Source organism: Rousettus aegyptiacus, unplaced genomic scaffold (genome assembly GCF_014176215.1).
Source record: "Rousettus aegyptiacus isolate mRouAeg1 unplaced genomic scaffold, mRouAeg1.p scaffold_m13_p_1, whole genome shotgun sequence".
Classification (NCBI taxonomy): Eukaryota; Metazoa; Chordata; class Mammalia; order Chiroptera; family Pteropodidae; genus Rousettus; species Rousettus aegyptiacus.
In genome coordinates this window covers 65,234,575-65,256,584 of record NW_023416284.1, presented here as the reverse complement: position 1 = coordinate 65,256,584, position 22,010 = coordinate 65,234,575, and the positions used below count along the sequence as shown (strand labels likewise).

The 22,010-nt window shown below is 32.3% G+C and overlaps 1 protein-coding gene across 10 annotated transcripts in view; it reads right to left on the bottom strand.

The window, feature by feature from the left end:
- Positions 1–22,010, bottom strand: part of CCDC18 (coiled-coil domain containing 18) — a 97,575-nt gene that overhangs the window by 46,364 nt on the left and 29,201 nt on the right. For all 10 annotated transcript variants that reach the window (XM_016134240.2, XM_036236493.1, XM_016134238.2 and 7 more), the window contains 5 exons: positions 20,263–20,483; positions 19,009–19,119; positions 18,427–18,558; positions 897–1,031; positions 658–735 (listed from right to left, as the gene is read on the bottom strand). In XM_016134240.2, the coding sequence (XP_015989726.2) occupies positions 658–735; positions 897–1,031; positions 18,427–18,558; positions 19,009–19,119; positions 20,263–20,483 (677 nt within the window). The remainder of the gene's footprint in view (positions 1–657; positions 736–896; positions 1,032–18,426; positions 18,559–19,008; positions 19,120–20,262; positions 20,484–22,010) is intronic.

Here is a 22,010-nt window from a genome sequence, read left to right as displayed (position 1 = left end):
ATATATGCTAACCATTTTATGTACCTCATTTAATTCTCATAGTGACCCTCTATGGTACTATAGTGTTATATATATTTTACAGATGAAGAAATTAAAGTTCAGAGAGCTTAAATGACCTAGCCAAGGTTATAGTCAGTTCAAAAACACTTCGAAGCCAGAACTGGAACCTAAGTCAATTTAGCTCCAAAGCCCATGTTTTTCATCATGAAGATACACTAGCTACAAATCTGTATTTTATTCAAAAATTCTGAATTTAACCCCTAATTAATCTTATAGCAGAAGTGGTAAAAAGAAGCAAAATTGGACTGTTTATAGTTTCATCTCCTTTCATTTCCTCTGTTAATTCTTTACTAGTACAGTTACCAAGTAGCTAATGTAAAAAGGTTTTTTAATGTTAAAAAAACAAATCTTTCTTTAGCAAAAAAAAAAAATTTTAGATAATCTACAAACTAGATTATAAACTATCAAATAATTAAGATCATAAGTCACATTAAGAAAATATACTTATATAAATAAATTCATTGATCCAGGTAAAATCCTTACCTCTTAATTGATTTTTATGTAAGTAATATTTACAATTTATAGAGAAAGGTAATAAAGCCATAGAACTGTCTCCACTAAGAAAAAAATAATTTTTTTAAGTATTAGCATACTAGCCTTGATTGTTTCTTCAGACACCTGGATCTGTAATGCTTTCAAAGCTTCATCTTTCTTCAAATTTTCCTTTTCCATTTCCTGAAAACATACAGATTGGTAAGCAAAAATATAAGTTCGAGTATAAATATTTTAGCATTACTAATGGGCTATTAAATAATTTGATTAGAGATATGTTACAGAAACCTAATCTTAAAATATTAGTCGGTTTTTAAACAGGACTTTATTAAAGATGATTTTACCCCCTTGCTTTCTGTCAAGAGTCTGTCTAGTGATTCAAGATGATGCTGTTTACATATTATGTCTTGCTGTAAGATGGACATAGTCTTCTCTTGCTCTTTAAATTGCTGGTCTTTCTTCTCTAGTTGAGATTCAAGCTAAACATAAAAAAAGACTATTTATATAAAATTTAAAAAATTTTTAAACATTTTAAATATACAGAAATATAATACTCACATGTTAAATTACCAGATATTACACAAATTTTTGCCAAATTTCAATTTCCCTCCTTGTAGAGAAGAAATGAGATCACATGCCCATGTCTTATCCCCTTCCTCCCTCACCAATACCATGCTGAAATTGTACAGTATCATTCTCTGGTGTGCTTCATTCTTATATATGCTTTTTGTGCTTTTACTATATATGTAGAAACATGAACAATATGTAATACAGTTTTGTTTTAAAAATTTGATATCAACATTTCTGCAAGCTTTTTTTTTCACTTAAGATTGAATTAGACATTTATTCATGTAAATTTTCCATGTATCCATATGTAGATCTAGTTTGTTTATTTTTAAGACAATAGAGTATTTCATTGTAACAACAAACTACAGCTTGTCTATTCTTCTACTCAGGAACAGTTAGATATTCTGCTTTTTCACTATTACAACAATGTCACAATAACATTTTTGCACATGTCTCTTTATGTACATATATTAAAGTTCCTTCACAATAGACCAATTAGAAGTGGACTTACTGGTTGTAGAATATTAATATTTCCAACTTCATTAAGTATTTCTCTTCAAGGTGCATTACAATTTATACTTTCATAGAAATGGGTAAGATTCTCACTTCCCACAACTTCACCAATATTTGGTGTTATCGAACTCTCAAAAAACTCTTGTGAAGGTAAAATATGAAGTTACTGATATGTGTGTATGTATATATGTGCATATTATATACACATATGTACAAAAAAGTATATGTGATATATATGACATAAATACATATGGTAAAAATGTGGCAGTAACAAGGTTAACTAGAAAATATTAAAATCGAGGAACTCTGAAATGAAATCAAATGAAAATAATCAAACAACCCATTAGAAATTAAAGAAATGGAAAGAATAAAGATTGATGTGAACAGAGCCCTAGGGACCTGTTGTACACCATCAAGCAGACCAACATGTACATCATTGGAATCCCAGGAGAGGACAGAGAAAAAGGGACAAAGAGAATATTTGAAATAATTGTAAATGTTGCAAATTTCACAAAAGATATGAATATAAACATCTAAGAATCTCAGTGAAATCCAAGTGAGATGAACTCAGAGACCCATACCAAGACACATTATAATCAAACTTTGAAAAGACAGAGAATCTTAAAAGCAACAAGAGATACACGTATAGTTTATATTTTGGGGCACATATGCATAAAGATATAATTCTGCGACATGAATAACCCAAAAGCCTAGAAGTAGAGCTGTAAATAAACAGTTTTTATGTTATTGAAGTAAGCTGGTACAGATTCAAATTAGATTGTTATAACTTTAGGATAAATGTAATTTCCATAGAAATCACAAAGAAAACAGCTATAGAATATACACAAAAGGAGATGAGAAAGGAATTTAAAATTTTCATCACACACAATCAACTGATAGCAACAAAGGGCATCATGACAGAAGTAAGTCTCTCCCTATTAGTAATTACTTTAAATATGAATCAGACTTTCCAATCAAACGATTGGCAGAATGGATAAAAATAAATAACCCAAATATATTTTGTCTACAGAGATTCACTTGAGATCCAAAGACACAAATGTGTTGAAAGTAAAAGGATGGAAAAGTTTTTCCATGCAAACAGTAACCAAAGGAAAGCAGGGTTGGCTATACAAATATCAGACAAAATAGACTTCAAATCAAGGAAGGTTACAAGAGACAAAGAAGGATATTATATGTTATTAATAGATTCAATAGAGCAATAAGATATAGCTATAGCCTAATGATATCATCAAAATATAAGGCAAAAGTTGACAGAATTGATGAGAGAAACAGATGCTTCTACTACAATATTTAGAAATTTCAATGTCCTACTCACAATAATGAATAGAAAACTAGACAACTTAATCAGCATAACGTAGTAGACTTATACACACATAGAGAACACTCTAACAACGTTCTTCTCAAGTACACCTGAGACATTTTCCAGGACAGACCATATGTTAGGCCACAAATTTAAGTATTAATAAATTAAAAAGACAGAATCAAATCAAAGTTTCTTCTCTGACTATGAGATGAAACTAGAAATCGACAACAGAAGAAAAACTGGAAAATTCACAAAATTATAACAATTAACCAATACATTTTAAACAACCAATGAATCAAAAAATTCACAAGAGAAATTAGAAAATACCTAACGACAAAAACATGACATCATATCTTATAGGACACAACAAAAGTGGTGACAAGAGGGAAATTTATAGCTACAAATGCTTACATTAAAAAAATCAGATTGATCTCAAATCATTAACCTAACTTTACAAATTAAAAGAACTGGAAAAAGAACAAATTAAACCAAAAGCTAGTGGAAGGAAATTAAATAAAGATTATAGCAAAGATCAGTAATATAAAGAATAGAAAAACACAGCATATGGAATACAATATTAATGAAACCAATTAATAGTTATTTGAAAAAATAAAAATTGACAAATCTTTAGCAAGATGGACTTACAAACAAAAAAGAGCACTCAAATTACTAAAATCAGAAATGAAAATGAGGATATTACTAACAACTCTACAGAAACTTAAAAAAATCAGAGTACTATAAAAAATTGTTTGCCAACAAACTGGATAATCTAGATAAAACAGACAAATTACTAAAAATACAGAACCTACAAAGACTAAATCATGAAGAAATAGATAATATGAATATACCTATAACTAGTAAGGAGATTGGATCGGTAATCAAAAATCTCCCAACCTGATGGCTTCACTGGTGAAGTCCGTGAAACATTTAAAGAAGAATTAATATCAATCCTTCTCAAACTTTTCAAAAACATGGAGGGCAGAACACTTCCTAAGTAATGCTGAGACCAGCATTAACCTGATATCAAACACAGGCAAAGACACTAAAAGAAAACTATAGACCAATATCCCTTATGAATATTGATGCAAAAACTCCCCAACAAAATACTAATGATCCAAATTCAGGAGCATACGAAAAGTATAATACACCCTGACCAAATGGAATTTATTCCTGGAATGCAAAGATGGTTCAAACTACAAAAATTGATCAATGTAATATGCCACATCAACACAATGAAGGGAAAACAACACATGATCATCTCAATTGATTCAGAAAAACATCTGACGAAATTAAATACCCTTTCATCATAAAAACATTCAACAAACTAGGAATAGGAGAAAACTACCTTAACATAATAAAAGCCACATATGAATAACTCATAGCTAACATACTCAACAGTGAAAGAAAAGCTTCTCCTCTAAGATCAAAAACAAGACACCACTTCTATTCAACATGTTTTGGAAGTTCTAGCCAGAGCAATTACACAACCGAAAGAAATAAAAGGCATCCAAATTGGAAAGTAAAATGATAATAAGAGTTTATATATAGAACACCCTAAAGATAATAAGAGTTTATATATAGAACACCCTAAAGATTCAACACAAAAATATTAGAATAAGTGAACACAGAAAAGTAGCAGGATCCAATTCAACATACAAAGGAAATTACAAAAACAGTTCCAGTTACAATAGCACCAAAAAGAATAAAATACATAGGAATTAACCAAGCAGATAAAAGACTTGAACAATGAAAATTACAAAAACACAGCTGAAAGAAATTATAGACATAAATATATAGAAACATATCCCATGTTCATGATTAGAAGACTTAATGTTGCTAAAGTGTCAATATTATCTAAAGTGATCCACAGATGGTGCCATCCATACCAAAATCCCAATGATTTTTTTTGTATCAAAAAATCCATCCTAAAATTCATATGCAATCTCAAGGGACCCCAAATAGCCAAAACAATCTTGAAAAAGAACAAAACTGAAGGACTCCCCTTTCCTGATTTCAAATCATACTCCAAATCATATAGTAATCAAGAGTGTGGTGCTGGCCTAAAGATAGAAATATAGAACAATGGAATAGAGTCCAGAAATAAATCCTTGCATATATGGTCAAACGATTTTTGACAAGGGTGCCAAGACCATTCGATGGGGGAAATAAAAGAGTCTTTTCAAGAAATAGTTCTAAGAATACTGGATAGACACATGTAAAAAAAAAAAATGAAGTTGGATGCTTACCTAGCACCATATAAAAAAAATTAACTCAAAATGGATCACAGACCAAAATATAAGAAAACTATAAAACTCTTGAAAACACAGAACAAATGCTTCACAACATTGGATTTGGGAATGATTTCTTACATATGATACCAAAGGCATAGGACAAAAGAAAAAATCGACAAATTGGACTTCACAAAAATTTTAAAATTTTGTGCATCCAACAACACTTTCAACAGAGGGAAAAGGCAACCCAAAGAATGGGAGACCATACCTGCAAATTATATATCTGAACAGGGATTAATATACAGAATATGCGCAGAATTAAAATGAAACAACAAAAAACAAACAACTCTATTAAAAAGTGGGAAAAAATCTTGAATAGACATTTTCCAAAGATATATGTATGGCCAACAAGCCATGAAAATAATCTCAAGATCACTAGTCATTAGGGAAATGCAAATCAAAACTACAATGAGATACCACCTCACACTTATTAGATGGCTACTATCAAAGAAACAGAAAGCAAGTGTTTGCAAGGATGTGGAGAAATTGGAACACTTGTGCTCTGATAGGAACGTGAAATGGTATAGCAGCTGTAGAAAACAGTACAGTGGTTCCTCAAAAAATTAAAAATAGAATTATCATACAATCGGCAATTTCACTTCTGGATATATACTCAAAAGAACTGAAAGCAGGGTCTCAGATTATTTGTACACCCTCGTGATCATAGTAGCATTATTCACAATAGTTAAAATGTGGAAGCAAACCAAGGGTCCATCATCTGATGAACAAGTATGCTAAATGTGATATATACATACAATGCAGTATTACTCAGCCTTATAAAGGAAAAGAATTCTGCAACATGGTACAACACGAATGAACCTAGAGGACATTACGCTAAGTGATATAAACTGGTCACGAAAAAGACAAATACTGTATGATTCTACTTTATCTATGATAATCGAAATCATAGGAACAGAAAGTAGAATGGTGATTGCTAGGAGCTAGGAGCTAGGTGACTGTTAGGAGAATGGGAAATTATTGTTTCATTGGTGTAGTTTCAGTTCTACAGGATAAAGTTATGAGGATGAATGGTGGTGATGGTTACACAATATAAATGTATTTAATATCACTGAACTGTACACTCAAAAATGATTAAGATGATAAATTTTGTTAGATGTATTTTCCCAACATAAAGCAAAAAATGTTAAATAACTTTAGGACTTTTTCCTAAAACATGAATACATTGAAATAAATGTTATGAGTAAACAAGATTATATAATGTAGTAACTATAGACTTTTGTGTAAGTTGACTTATCAATTATCTGGCAGACCTTTTGCTAGACCTATCATGCCAATTCTCAGCAACAGTTCAATATTTGAGATGCTGAACAAACTATCTTCCTAGAACTTCTGCTACTCTCAGATTAATCCCTAAAAAATTTTTCAGGAATAAAACTCCATCTGAAAAATACTTTTTAACTTCTGAATCCACGGTTCTACTTTTGAGAATCTATTATATAAAATAATATTCTCAAATACGGAAAATAGCTTTACAATAATGCTTACTAAAATTAATTATAATTCTGCAAGAAAATAACTCAAAATGTAACCATTCTGTGAAATGAAGCTGTTAAAAATGTTTATGTGTTTGTATTTATGCATATTGTATTCATGTAAGTGTGCAAAGATGCAAAGAAATTGATCTAGAAAATAAAAATTAAAATTCTAACAATAAATCAAGGTGATAGGCTTTTAAAAAGTTAGTTTATATTCATATTTTTAGCATATAGTTCTGAGTTTTTAACACACACAAATTCATGAAACTCTCTCCACATGATACAGAATAGCTCCTTCACCCTCAAAGTTCCTCAAGTTAATCCTTTATAGTAAAACTCTCCATCTTCCCCAACACCTGGCAATCAATGAACTGCTCTCCATCCTATACCTTTTAACTTTTTGAGAATGTCATAGAAATAGAATTGTATAGTATACAATTTGAAATTGGCTTCTTCCATGCAGCATAATGCCTTGGATTTCACCTGTTTTTGCCTATATCAGATTATTCCTTGTTATTACTGAGTAGTAGTCCATTATATTGAGATGTAATTTATCCATTCACTTATTCTTTCCCTCTCTCTCTCCTTCCTCCCTCCCCTACCTTCTTTCGCAATAGGAATGCAATGGTATTTCATTTTGCTTTTAATCTGCATTTCCCTAACGACTAATCATCTTCCACATATTACTATATGTTTATTTGCTATCAATATGTCAGTATATCTATTCAAATCTTTTGCCCATTAAAAAAATGGGTTGTTTTCTTATTGATGAGTTTTGAGAGTTCTTTATACTTGTTTGTTGACTTATCAATGCGGCATACAAGTTCTTTGTTGGATATGTGATTTACAGATATTTACAAATATATGTTCTCTCTCAGTCTGTAGCTTGTCTTTTCATTTTAATAGCTTCTTTCACAAAAGTTTTTAATAAAAAAGTTTATGAAGGATTCGGCAGAAACATGGCAGAGTGAGAGACATCCTTAGATCTATCCCATTGAAACAACAATAAGCAGAACATCTAAAACACAACAAAGAACACCAAAACTGCACACCAGCAAATATGAGCATGGGTTCTGCACATAAGATCTACCACAGGTCAGAACCCCAGTGTTGGGCAGTGGACTGGGAGTAATAAAGAAGTTGCCTCTCACAGCCGCAAGAGCACCCTGCAGGAGGAAGGAGAAGGGTGAAGGTGCAGCAACTTTCCTGAACAACTCTGCCTGGCAGTGCTGGGGCTTGTACACAGGCGACCGGAGGGCCCAGTCATCAGGGCAGAAAACGGAGAAGTGGGGTGAGACAGCACAGAAACAACAGTTTATTTTTACCAGCCCCCAACCCCCAACCCAGAGCGCCCCTTTCCCCATACCCTCCAAGACAAATTGAGCCCCAGGAGAATCTGAGCGGAACACTGCTGAGACTGAAGCTACCTCTCTCAGCCTCTGGAGCTGCCTGCAGGAAGGGGAGGTGGAAGCGGGAAGGGGGGGGCGGCGGCAGTTCCTTACCTGCCCCCCACCCTTCCACCTCCCTGAACAAGCTCTGCCTTGGAAAGCTGTGAGCTGTGGCTGGCTGGCTGCATGGCAGAAAGCAGAGAAGCAGAGCGGGATTGCAGAGGAACAACAGTTGATTTTTGCTGGGGAGGGTGCAAAACTGAGGCTGAGCCGCAGCTCCCAACCCCCGACCCTGAGGGCCCCTCCCCCCACATACCCTCTGAGAAGGATCACAGCAGGGCCCCAGGAGAATCTGAGCAAATGCTACCAAAACTGCTAGGGATCCAAGAGGCTTAGACGCCGTCTACTGGAAACGAAAAGAAGAGCACCTTCTTTGCAGTAGGCTAAAGAGAGACCTTTATTTAATAAATCTTTCTGGAAAAACAATAGAATACACTTTCATTAATGCCCAGGAGGAGAAAGAGTCCATTAAACACCATGAACAAACAAGGTGACAAAGCATCTCAGAAAGAAAGAGAAACATCTCCAGAAAATAAGCTTGTAAACAGAAATATGCAACTTAAATGACAGAGACTTCAGGATGGTATTTCTGAAAAAAACTCAATGAGATTCAAAATAAATCCTATCAATAATTTCAGGAATTAAAAAAACAATTAGATGAGCAGAGCAAGGAGACTGAAACCCTTAAGAAGAACAAAACAGATATTTTGGAGATTAAGAACACACTGCAAGAGTTGAAAAATGAAATAGCAGGCTTGGGAAATGGAGTTGACCAAATGGAGGAAAGGATCTGTGATATCGAAGACAGAAATCTGGAAATAAATCAGAAGGAAAAAGAGAGAAACCAAAGAATGAAAAATAATGAAAGAGAAATACAAGAACTAGCTGATACCATCAGGAAAGGAAACATAAGAATAACGGGCATTACTGAAGGTGAGGAAAAGGTGTAGGGACTAGGAAGCATTTTCAGACAAATAGTGAATGAGAATTTCCCAAATCTAAGGAATGAGCTGGAGCTTGGAATTCAAGAAGTCAATAGAACACCCAATTATCTCAACCCCAAAAGGCCTTCACCAAGACACATTGTATTAAAATTATCAAAAATCAATGACAAAGATAGAATTCTCAAGGCAGCCAGAGAGAAGAAAATGGCAATGTATAAAGGAAAACCCATTAGATAATCATTGGATTTCTCAGCACAGACCTTATAAGCCAGAAAGGAATAGAACCAAATATTTAAACTATTAAGTGAAAGGAACTACCAGCCTAGAATAATGTATCCAGCTAAGCTCTCCTTTAGATAAGAAGGAGAATTCAAGACCTTTCCAGACATACAAAAATTGGAATTCTCCACTACGAGGCCTGCTCTACAGGAAATACTAAAAGGAGTCAGCTCACCTAAAACAAAATGACAAGAATACATAATTAGGAGAACAGTGACTATCAGGCAAATAGAAGCAGAGGAGTGCAACCCTTATTAAAAGCAGGGCACTATAGCTTAGATAATAATAAGTGAATTGTTATAACAAGATAGAAATGAATGTTCAGCTTACATAGGGAAAAACTGAGACAACAATGACTGAAAAGGGCAGGATTCAAACATCCAAATTCACAAAGAGGAGTGGAGATAAGGCACACGCAGAACAAAATAGATGACTGTATATATATAACTATCCTTTACATATTTGTAATGGTGACCACACATCAAAGATTCAGAACTGAAATACATAACATGAAACAAGAAGAATCAGAGGCAAAACCCACAAAAGCCAACCAAAATAAAGAAAACAGAAATACAAGGACAAGGAAGCAATGGAAACACCAAGCTACCAGAAAGATAAAATGTCTATGAGAAGACCTCATATTACAATAATTACCCTAAATGTAAATGGACTGAACTCACGAATAAAAAGGCACAGAGTTGCAAAATGGATCGAAAAAATAAAACCCAACCATATGCTACCTCCAGGAGACACATCTCAGCTCCAAAGACAAAATATAGACTCAAAGTGAAAGGGTGGAAAATGATATTTCAAGGAAATGACATTCAGAGAAAAGCAGGAGTAGCAGTACAAATATTAGACAAAATAGATTTCAAAATTAAAAAGGTAAAGAAAGATACTGAGGGATACTTCATAATGATACAGGGAATCACGCACCAAGAAGAAATAATACTTATTATTATCTATGCTCCCAATCAGGGAGCCCCAAAATACGTAAAGCAAATACTAATAGAACTAAAAGGAGAAATGGACCAAAATACCATCATAGTTGGGGACCGTAATACCCCACTGTCAGATATGGAAAGATCATCCAAACGGAAAATCAATAAGGAAATAACATCCTTAAATGACACTTTAGTCCAACTGGACGTAATTGACGTTTACAGAGCCTTCCATTTCAAAACAGCTGCTTATACATTCTTCTCTAGTGCACACAGAACATTCTAAAGAATCAACCACATACTGGGACACAGAGATAGCCTCAGCAAATATAAGAGGGTTGAAATCATACCAACTATATTCTCTGATCATAATACTTTGAAACTAGACATCAACTGCAAAAAGCAATCAAGAAGAACCACAAATACATGGAGATTAAACAATATGCTACTGAAGAATAACTGGGTCTGAGAAGAAATAAAAAGAGAGATCAAGAGATACATAGAAACAAATGATAATGATAGTACAACATATCAAAACCTTTGGGACATGACAAAAGCTGTCATAAGAGGAAAGTTCATATCATTACAGGCCTGCCTCCAAAAACAAGAACAAGCCTAAATAAACAACCTAACGCTTCATCTTACAAAACTAGAAAAGGATGAATGAATGAAACCCAAAGTCAGCAGAAGGAAAAAAATCATCAAAATTAGAGCAGAAATAAATAAAATTGAAAATGAAAGAATAATAGAAAAAATAAATGCAACAAAGAGCTAGTTCTTTGAGAAAGTTAATAAAATTGACAATCCCCTGGCTGGACTCACTAAAGAAAAAAGAGAAAGGACAACAAATAAACAAAATCAGGGATGAAAGAGGGAAAACTATGACTGATATCACAGAAATACAAAAGATCGAACAAGAATACTATGTAAAAGTATATAACACTAAATTTAATAACCTCGAAGAAATGGACAAATACTTAGAAAAATACAACCTTCCTAGACTGAACAAGCAAATCTGGAAAATCTAAATAGACCAAGCAGCAGTATGGAGATTGAAACAATCATCAAAAATTTACCGAAAAGTAAAAGTCCAGGGCCAGATGACTTCACCAGTGAATTCTATCAAATATTCAAAGAAGATTTAATATCTATTCTCCTCAAACTCTTCCAAAAAATCGAAGAGGAGGCAATACTTCCCAACTCATTTTATGAGGCCAATACTTCCCAACTCATTTTATGAGGCCAATTTCACCCTCATAACAAAACCTGGTAAAGATAACACAAAAAAAGAAAACTACAGACCAATATCTCTCATGAACACATACGCAAAAATCCTAAATAAGATACTAGCAAGCTGAATACAGGAAGTATTAAAAAGATTATACACTACGATCAAGTGGGCTTCATCCTAGTAGCTCAGGGATGGTTCAACATATGCAAATCGATTAATATGATTCATCACATAAACAAATTAAAAAATAAGAATCATATGATCATATCAATAGATGCAGAAAAAGCCTTCGACAAGATACAACATCCATTTATGATCAAAACACTTCACAAAATTGGTACAGAAGGAAAGCACCTTAACATAATTAAGGCCATCTACGACAAACCTTCAGCGAACATTATATTTAATGGTAAAAAACTAAAAATCTTCCCTCTAAGATCAGGAACAAGGCAAGGCTATATCCACTATAGCCACTGTTATTCAATATACGATTGGAGGTCCTAGCAAGTGGACTCAGAAAAGAGAAAGATATAAAAGGCATCCAAATAGGAAATGAAGAAGTCAAACTGTCACTATTTGCAGAGGACATGATTCTCTATATAGAAAACCCTAAAGACTGCACAAGAACACTACTAGAAACAATCAGCAAAGACAGTAAAGTATCTGGATACAAAATCAATGTTCGAAAATCCATAGCATTCCTATACTCTAACAACGAAGAGTCAGAAAAAGTTGAAAAAAAAAAATTCCTTTTGCAATTGCAATCAAAACAATAAAATACCTAGGAAGACATCTAACGAAACATGTGAAGGACCTATAGACTGACAACTATAAGATCCTATTAAAAGAAATCGAAGAAGATACAAAGAAATTGAAAGATATTACATGTTCTTGGGTTAGAAGAATCAACATAGTTAAAATGACCATGTTACCTAAAGCATTATACAGATTTAATGCAATCCCCATCAAAATCCCAATGACATTTTTTTAAAGAAACAGAACAAAAACTCATCAGATTTGTATGGAAACACAAAAGACCCCAAATTGCCAAAGCCATCCTGAGAAAAAAGAATGAGGCTGGAGACATTACTCTGCCCAACTTCAAATTATACTACAAAGTGACAGTAATCAAAACAGCATGGTATTAGCAGGAAAACAGACACACGGACCAGTGAAATAGAATGGGGAGTCCAGAAGTAAACTCATATTTATATGGGCAAATAATTTTTGACAGAAAAGCCAAAAACATACAGTGGAGAAAGGAAAGCCTCTTCAATAAATGGTGCTGGGAAAACTGGAAAGCCACCTGCAAAAGAATGAAACTAAACTGTTGTCTATCACCACATGCCGAAATTAACTCAAAATCGATTAAGGACCTGAATATAAGACCTGAAACAATAAAGTGCATAGAAGAAAACATAGGGACTAAACTCAACGACCTTGGACTTAAAGATTTTATGAATTTGATCTCAAAGACAAGGGAAGTAAAAGCAAAAATAAATGGGACTACATCAAACTAAAAAGCTTCTGCTCAGCAAAAGAAACCATCAACAAGGTAAAGACACAACCATCTGAATGGGAAAATATATTTGCAAGCAATGCCTCCGATAAGGGCCTAATACCCAAAATATACAAAGAACTCATACAACTCAATAACAACAACAAAACAAATGGTCCAATCAAAAAATGGGCAGCGAGCCTAAACGGACACTTCTCCCTAGAGGACATACAAATGGCCAACAAATATATGAAAAGATGTTCAACATCACTAGATATGAGGGATATGCAAATCAAAACCACAATGAGATACTATCTCACACCTGTTAGAATAGCTGTAATCAACAGGACAAGTAATAACAAATGCTAGAGAGGATGTGGAGAAAAAGGAACCCTCATACACTGCTGGTGGGACTGCAAATTGGTACAGCCACTATGGAAAACAGTATGAAAGTTCCTCAAAAAACTAAGAATTGATCTACCATATGATCCAGTAATCCCTCTACAGAGTATTTATCCCAAAGACTTGAAAATTCATATCTACAAAGATATTTGCACACCAATATTCATAGCGGCATTATTCACAGTGGCCAGGACATGGAAGCCACTGAAGTGCTCTAGATGATTGGCTAAAGCAGCTGTGGTACATATATACAGTGGACTATTACTCAGCCATAAGAAGAGATGAAATACTGCCATTTGCAACAACATGGATGGACCTTGAGATAATCATGCTAAACAGAATACTCCAGAAAAAGTTGAAAATCATATGATATCACTTATATGTGGGATATAAACCTAAAAGCAACAAATGAGCAGGACAAACAGAGACTTATGGACATGGACTATAGACTACTGGTTACCAGTGGACTATAGAATAGTGGTTACTAGTGTGGTGGGGTAGGAGGGGGAAGTTAGATAGAGTAAAAGGGGTCATATATAGAGGGTGGGGGGGTGAAGTGGGTAATGGGGATCCAATATAGGGTAGCTTAAAAAAACTGAACTTTGGGGTGGTAAACACACAATAGAATATACAGATGTCAAATGAAATTTATATGATTATATTAACCAATGTTACCCCAATAAATTTAATTTTTAAAATTTATGAACTTATTCTGTTTAGGTTCATAACTAAAAACTCTGCCTAACCAAAGGTCATGAATATTCTCTTATATTTTCCTCTAAGAGTTTTATGGTTTATTTTATATTTAATGAGTCACTGTGAATTTTTATATAATGTATACAGTGCAGTTCCATCTTTTCACATATGGGTGGTCCAATTGTTCCAGCACCATTTGTCGAAATACTATTCTTTCTCCATTCTGAATTAGTTTTCTACCCTTGATAAAAATCAGTTGACCATATTTTCTGGGTCTATTTCCTGACTCTGTTTTGTTCCTTTCATCTATATATTATGTTGAAAATATCTCAGTCTTGATTACTGTAGCTTTATAGGAAATCTTAAAACATAAGTAGTATGGGTACATTAACTTTGTTCTTTTTCAAACTTGCTTTGGCTATCCTAAATTCTTTGCCTTTGCATTATAAAATTTTAAATCAGCTATCTATATATACAAAAAATTTTACTGGGATTTTGGTTGGAATGCACTAAATTGATAGACTTAAGGTGACTTGACATTCTAAATATATTGAGATTTCCAATCCACAGAAATGGTACTTCTTTCCATTTATTTAGGTCTTCTTTGTTCTTTCATTAACATTTTGTAGTTTGCAGCATACAGATCTTCCACATATATTGTTGTACATATATATATATATACACATATATACATATACATACATATATACACACACACATACATGTATATATATATATTGAGCTATTGCAAATAGTATTTCTTTTTAAAATTTAGCTTCCAATTGTTCATTCTAGTATATTAAAAAGAACTGAATTTTTGGCTTTGCATCCTGTGACCTTTCTTACAGTTTCAGAAAATTTTTGTAGATTCTTTGGGATTTTCTACATAGACAATCATGTTGTCTGAAATAGGAATCGCTTTGTTTCACTCTAATCTATATGCCTTTTATGTTTTTGGATTTTCTGGTATAATGTTTGAATATCATTGATGAGAGCAGATATTCTTGCATTGTTCCCAATCTCAGAGAGAAAATATTCAGCCTCACCATTAAGATATCAAAAAGGTTTTTGGTTTCTTGCAGATGCCCTTTATCAGGTTAATGAAGTTCCCTTGTATTGTTAGTAGGCCGAGAGTCTTTCATCATGAGAATGTTGAATTTTGTCCTGTACTTATTGGCATGGTCATGGAAGGGTTTTGGGGTTTCTTTTGTTTGCTATTATGATAGATTATATTTTTTCCCCTGAATGTTGAACCAGTCTTCCATTCCCAGGATAAACTGCTTTTGTATATGTGGTTTATGTATATTTGTTGCTGAATTTGATTTGCTCACATTTGTTGAGTATTTTTGCTTCAATACACATGAGGTATATCAGTTTATGTTTCTTTTCTGATACTATGTCTCATTTTGGTATGGTAATGCCAGCCTCATGAAATGAGTTAGGAAGTGATTCTTCCTCTGTGGTATTCTGGAAGACTGTGTAGACTGTTTTAAGTTTTTAAAATGCTTGTAAGAATTTATCGGTGAAACAATCTGGGCCTTTTCTTTTTGGGAAAGTTTTATAACTACCAATCCGATTTCTTTAACATATGTAAACTACTCAGGTTATCTATTTCTTCTTGACCATTACTAGTGTATTTTGAGGAACTGGTTTATTTCATCTAAGTTGTCAAATTAATGTGCACAGAATTGTTTGTAGCATTCCTTTATTAACTTTAATATCTATGAGGTCTGTAGTGATATACCCTAATTCATTCCTGATATAGATAATTTGTGTTTTCTCTTTTTTTCTTGATTGACTGGCTAGAGGTTTATAAATTTGTTCATCTTTTCAAAGAACAGGCTTCGAGTTTTACTGACTTTCTCTACAAATATTCTTCTTTATTTCAGTTCTTTTCAGTTATGCCTTTTTGTTTGTTTCTTTTGGATTGATTTTGCTTTTCTTGTCCTAGTTTCTTAAGGTGAAAGTTCAGTTTACCGATTTTCTTTTCTTCTAATATTTGTATTTAATGCTATAAGCTTTCCAGAACTGCTCCAGCCACAGTCTGCAAATTTTTATATGTTGTGTTTTCATTTTCATTCAGTTTAAAGTGTTTTAGTTTCCCTTGAGACTTACTCTTCGATCCATGGATTATTTAGAACTCTGTTGTTTAGCTTCCAAATATTTGGGCATTTTTCATATATCTTAATGGTTTCTAGCTTAATTCCATTATGGTCAGAGAACATTCTATATGTGGTTTTGATTCTTTTATATTTGATAAAGTTTATTTTATGACCTCGGTTATGGTATATTGTGCTGAATGTTTCAGGTGCATTGGAGAAGAATGTATATTCTGTTGTTGAGTGGCATATTCTATAAATTTCAATGAATTTAAGTTGGTTGACAGTGTTCAGGTGAGATCTGTATCCTTGCTAATTTTTTTTGACTGTTTAGTTTATTGATTATTGAAAAGAGTAGTACTGATGTCTCCAACTATAATTTTGGATTAACTTCCTTTTCCTTTCAGACCTCTTCACTTTTACTTCATACATTCTGAAATTCTATTGTTAGGTTAGACTGCTGTTATATCTTCTTGGTAAACTGAGTCTTTTATCATTATATAATGCTCTTCTTTATCCCTGGTAATTTTCTTTGTTCTGATGTCTACTTATTCCGATATTTATATAGCCACTGCAGCTTTCTTTGGTTTGCCTGGTACAACTTTTTCCATCCTTTTATATTTAACCTATCTACATTTATATATACCATTGATTTCTTGAAGAGTGTATATATATATATATCTGTCTTATTTTTTTAATCCAATCTCACAATCGTAGTCTTTTATTTGGTGTAGAACATCTACATTCACAGTACTATTTGACATAACTATTTTGTTAATTAGTTTTCTCTCTGTCCCTTGTTTTTCATTACTGTTTCTCCTTTCCAGGGTTCTTTTAAATATATGAATATTTTCAGAATTCTATTTTATCTATTGATGTTTTACTATATCTGTATAGTTTTTTAGTGGTCTCTAGGAATTATAATATACACATTTAACTTTTCATAGTTTATTAAGAATTAAGACTTTACCACTTGAAGTAAAATGTAGAAATTCTATAAAAACAGATCCCTTTACCCTTCCTCTTTTATATTGTAGTTATCCAATGTATTACACCAACATACACTAAAAACTTCACTAGACAATGCTATGATTTTTTTCTTTCAACAGTCATAGATATTAAAAAAACCTAGTTGGACGAAAAACAGTCCATCGTATCCAACCAGATATTTACTTTTTTGTTGCTCTTCCTTCATTCCTACAGTCTCAGGTTTCTCTCTGGTATTATTTCCCTTTTGCCTGAAGAACTTTATTTAGCATTTATTTTAGAACAAGTCTGAAGGTGACAAGTTCTCTAAACTGTCCATCTAAGAAGGCATTAATATTTCCTAAGGAATATTTTTTCTGGACAAAGAATTCTAAGTTGATGGATTTTCTCTTTCAGTATTAAAGAAAAATTTTGTTTTGTCTTCTAACCTGCATGGTTCTTGATGAGAAATCTGCAGTAATTTTAATCTTAAGTTTCTCTATATGCAATGTGTCACTATCTCTGGCTGCTTTTTTGGTTTTTTAAAAGTTTTGGTTTTCAGCAAGATTCTTTCAAATATGTTTTTGTATCAAAATCATTCTCTGGGACTCTAATGACATGCTTGATCTTATGGTAATATCCCACAGATCCCTGAGGAACTGTTCATTTTATTCCAAATATTTTTTCTCCTCTGTTGCTCAAAAAGAATAATGTCTCTTGCTCTGCAAATATTCAAGTTCGTATTTTTTTCCTTATTAGTTTCATACTGCTATTAAGCATATTCAAATTATCTATTTTTCGGTCTTGTGTTCTTGCATCTTCTTTACTTTTGTTTTTACCAGTTATTTTTAACCCACAGCTAACAGTGCTTCTATTCTCTACCAATCTTCAAGGAACTGACATCTCTGGTGAAAAAGAGTCTATAGAATCACTCTTAAGTTTGATAATATCAAAAAATAACAAAACTGAAATGCAGAAGGACTAGATAATAAAGAATTGTAAAATGATTCAAAAGTAACAGAATTCTAATTATAGAACTTGCAAGTAATTTTTCTGTCTTTATTTCCTCATCTTTTTTTTAAAAAAAGAAGCTGGGCTAGTAATGCTTAAGGTTCTTTTTAGCATTCTGATTCTAAATATACATTACATCTACTTGTAAAAACATTATTAATATCTTACTCTTTCAATCTGCTTTTCCATTTCTTTATGCTGTTCAAAATGAATTTTCTTTGCCTTTTCAAAAGCTAAACAAATTTTCTCATGCTCTGTATTGATATTTGTTTCCAGACTTCTTATCTTTTCATTCTTTTCCTAGAAATACAAAAACAGTTAAAAAGAATATAATTGAGAGCTAGTTTTACATAAAAGTACATGAATAAATCATTAAATCTGTAATACTCTAGTCTTTAAAGATTCATAGTAATTAATATGTCGAACTTAAAAAATATTTAAATATTTATAAAAGACAAAATGGTTACTTAAAAATATCTCAAAATCAGAAAATTTTAAAAGCATATCAAAGAAATACTACTATTTTCTTCAATTTACTAGTATAAAAATGAGAGAACGTCCATAACAACTTGCCATATAAGCCTATTAACCTAAATATATAGAAACAAAAAAGAAATAGAAGAATTTAGTAGAATTTATACTTTCTTATTCAGTATATTTTATAATAAACATACTAAAACAAATATGTTGTCACAAATTAAGAGCCTTAAAGTCACAGTGAATTTGTAGCAAAATAAAGGTAATTTTTACCAGAAGCTCCTGTTCAAGTTCTGCGTTTTTTGCAGCAATAGAGGAATAAGCAACTATTTTTTCTTCTAATTGTTTCTCTAGAGTTAAAAGTTGAGAACATTTCTTTGTCATCTGAAAACAGATTGAAATAAATGAAAAATTATTTTTTAAAATTACTTTTAAAGATAAGTGAAAATTTAGAAGAAAACCAAATAGACCACAGATAAGACAGTTTGTTCCATCTATGTAATACATAAGTAATTTAATTCAGACCTCTATGTCCAAATAGGATTGCACCCTTATCCATTTCTTAAAAGTAACTATTAAAGACTAAAATCAGTATAATAAAATGTTAATAGTAGTTATTTCTGGTGAGAGAATTATCAAAGATTTATTTATTTTGTCCCCTTCTATATTTTCAATAAGACTGCTAATTTTGTAATTTTTAAAGATGTTATTAATCTCAGTACTTGACAGTTTCCTAAGTAAGCTGATGGCTGTAATTACAAACAGACTGAATTTCCTTTTCCATTATTTAAGTATTTCCAAGCACACAGGTCCTTTCCTTGGCTACACACTTTAAGATGAGAATTCAGACATTTAAAAAGTGCCCCCATAGACAGCTGCACCCTTTGGTTTGAAGATTGAGTATAACATATACACATGTGGTCCTGGTCTACCAATACTCAATGAAGCATCCTTGTTGTGTCCTCAGTGGAAATTAAGATCAGATATTTATGAAACACACACTATCCCCTTTTCGGAATGTAATCCATGCATATCTGCACCAGATTCACATGCAGTTGTTTAAAATACAGATTCCTGAGCATTACTCCAATCTACTGAATCAAAATCACTAGACTAGAATCTAGAAATCTGTATGTTTAACAGGCTTCCCAAGTGGGTCTGCTGTTTGCTAAAATTTGAAATCCTCCATTACCACTACTTTTCTTCTAATTACATAATTCAAATCTTTTACTTGTACATGTGTACTAGCTGTATTAACTTGTACATGTAATAAATAAGAGGCAATGTAGTATAAGTTCCACCAAATCTTGGGTCTTTTTGCCACTAGAGTGTATTTACCTACTTTTAACATAGGTTAAAATCCAAAGGTTTCCAAATATAATTTTAAAAAGAATTTATAACTTATGTGGTATTGACTTTTTAAAATGTATACAATTGGACTTAAACATACATTTTTTACAAAACCCTAACAATACCCTTTTTCCTGTATGAAAATTTAGTACATATAAACTGTTAATTCAAGCTTACTTCACTTTCAAGTTTGCTAGAGTTTGAAGCTTTCTCTAGCAGTTCTTCTTGAATCAACTGAAACTGACTAGTTCTGTGGGCCATGTTAACCTTCAAATCAGAATTCTCGGCTTCTATTTGCATCAACTTAGCACGCAGTTCTTCTATTCCAGAAGCAAGTCTTTGCCTTTCTCTTTCATAATGCTTGTTCACAGCATGTTGATTTTGATCTTTTATACTTGCTGCCAATAAATATAAAAGGGAAATTGTTCTGTATAAACTTCAAGAAAAAAAACTATTTCAATGTTGAAAGATTTAATCATGAACAGTTTAGTTTTTTGATCTAAAAAAGGGGATAGAGAATGAGACCTACATTAAGGAAAAGATAATAAAAGAACGTGGCATGCAAGGTACTTTCTAAATTAAATATGTAACAAAGTGGGAATAATTCTTCTGAATCACTCATTTCTCTAGACTATGCCTTCATACTAGAAAGACTATTCTTTTGTACTAGAAAGAGCCCTTTTTGACCTTTAAAAATCCCAGTTTTTGAACAGAAATCATTATTAAAAAAACAAAAACCAAAAAACCTTGCCCTGTGTCATTAAACTGAACTCAATCATAAAATTTACTTGGATAACTTGAAATGATTAAGAATATTTTGATATATTCAAAAACTGAAAACAGTGATTCCCAGGCCAAACTAATTGATGAGAATTCAATACTTTTAAAAACTGCTGAAGGTTATCTCGGAGGTAGTTGATTGAGTATATCCCTTCTCCACTATAAATGTAGACACCTATCCCCACCGTAAGGTAACTGAACTTTCAGGAATGCTTTAAAAAGGCATATTGTTGATGACAGAATGAGAACACATAGTTGTCGAAACAAGTAGAAATGTACTATGCCTTCAAAGGTTTTATAAGTAGCCATTTCCCATAAATTCTCCATAAAGATGATCAAAAAGTATAAACTTTCAGTTATAAGATAAATAAGGACTGGGGATGTAATGTACAGAATAGTGACTATTGTTAATAACATTGTATTGTATATTTGAAATTTGCTAAGATAATCGATCTTAAAAGTTCTTATCACAAGAAAAAAAATCTGTAACTGTGTGTGGCAATGGAAATGACCTAATGTACACCACTAATAACACAAAGATATCTGGAAAATCCTTAAATATTTGTAAACAAACACACAAGAGATATTATAGATATTATAAGATTTTGAACCGAATAAAATGAAAATACAACATATGAAATTAGTGGGATGCATCTAAGACACTGCCTAAAAGGAAGTTTATGCCCTTACATATTTACATTAGATAAGAAGAAAGGTTTAAAATCAATAATCTAAGCTTTCCCTTTAAGGAAAGTTGAAAAAAAGAAGAGAAAATCAAATGAAAAGCAAATTGAGAAGGAGTACAAAGGATCCTAAGAGAAATGTTATATGTCTGGATTGTGGTGATGGTAACAAGTACATAAACATATGAAAAACAAATATTTGACAAAGTATACCAAATTGTATATTTTAAATGGGTGTATCTTATTATAAATAAATTTAGTTTCAATAAAGTACATTGTTAACCAATGATAAAAAGCTCAAGAATTTTGAAAGAAATTTTGCTGTCTTATCAACCCATAAATAGTAATAACAGATCATTTAGTATGTTTGATAATAGAAACCAAATAATTGATAATCCATTAAAAAAAAAGCTATCATAAATAACTCTAATCATAATTTATTAAAAGAAATCAGTATAATAT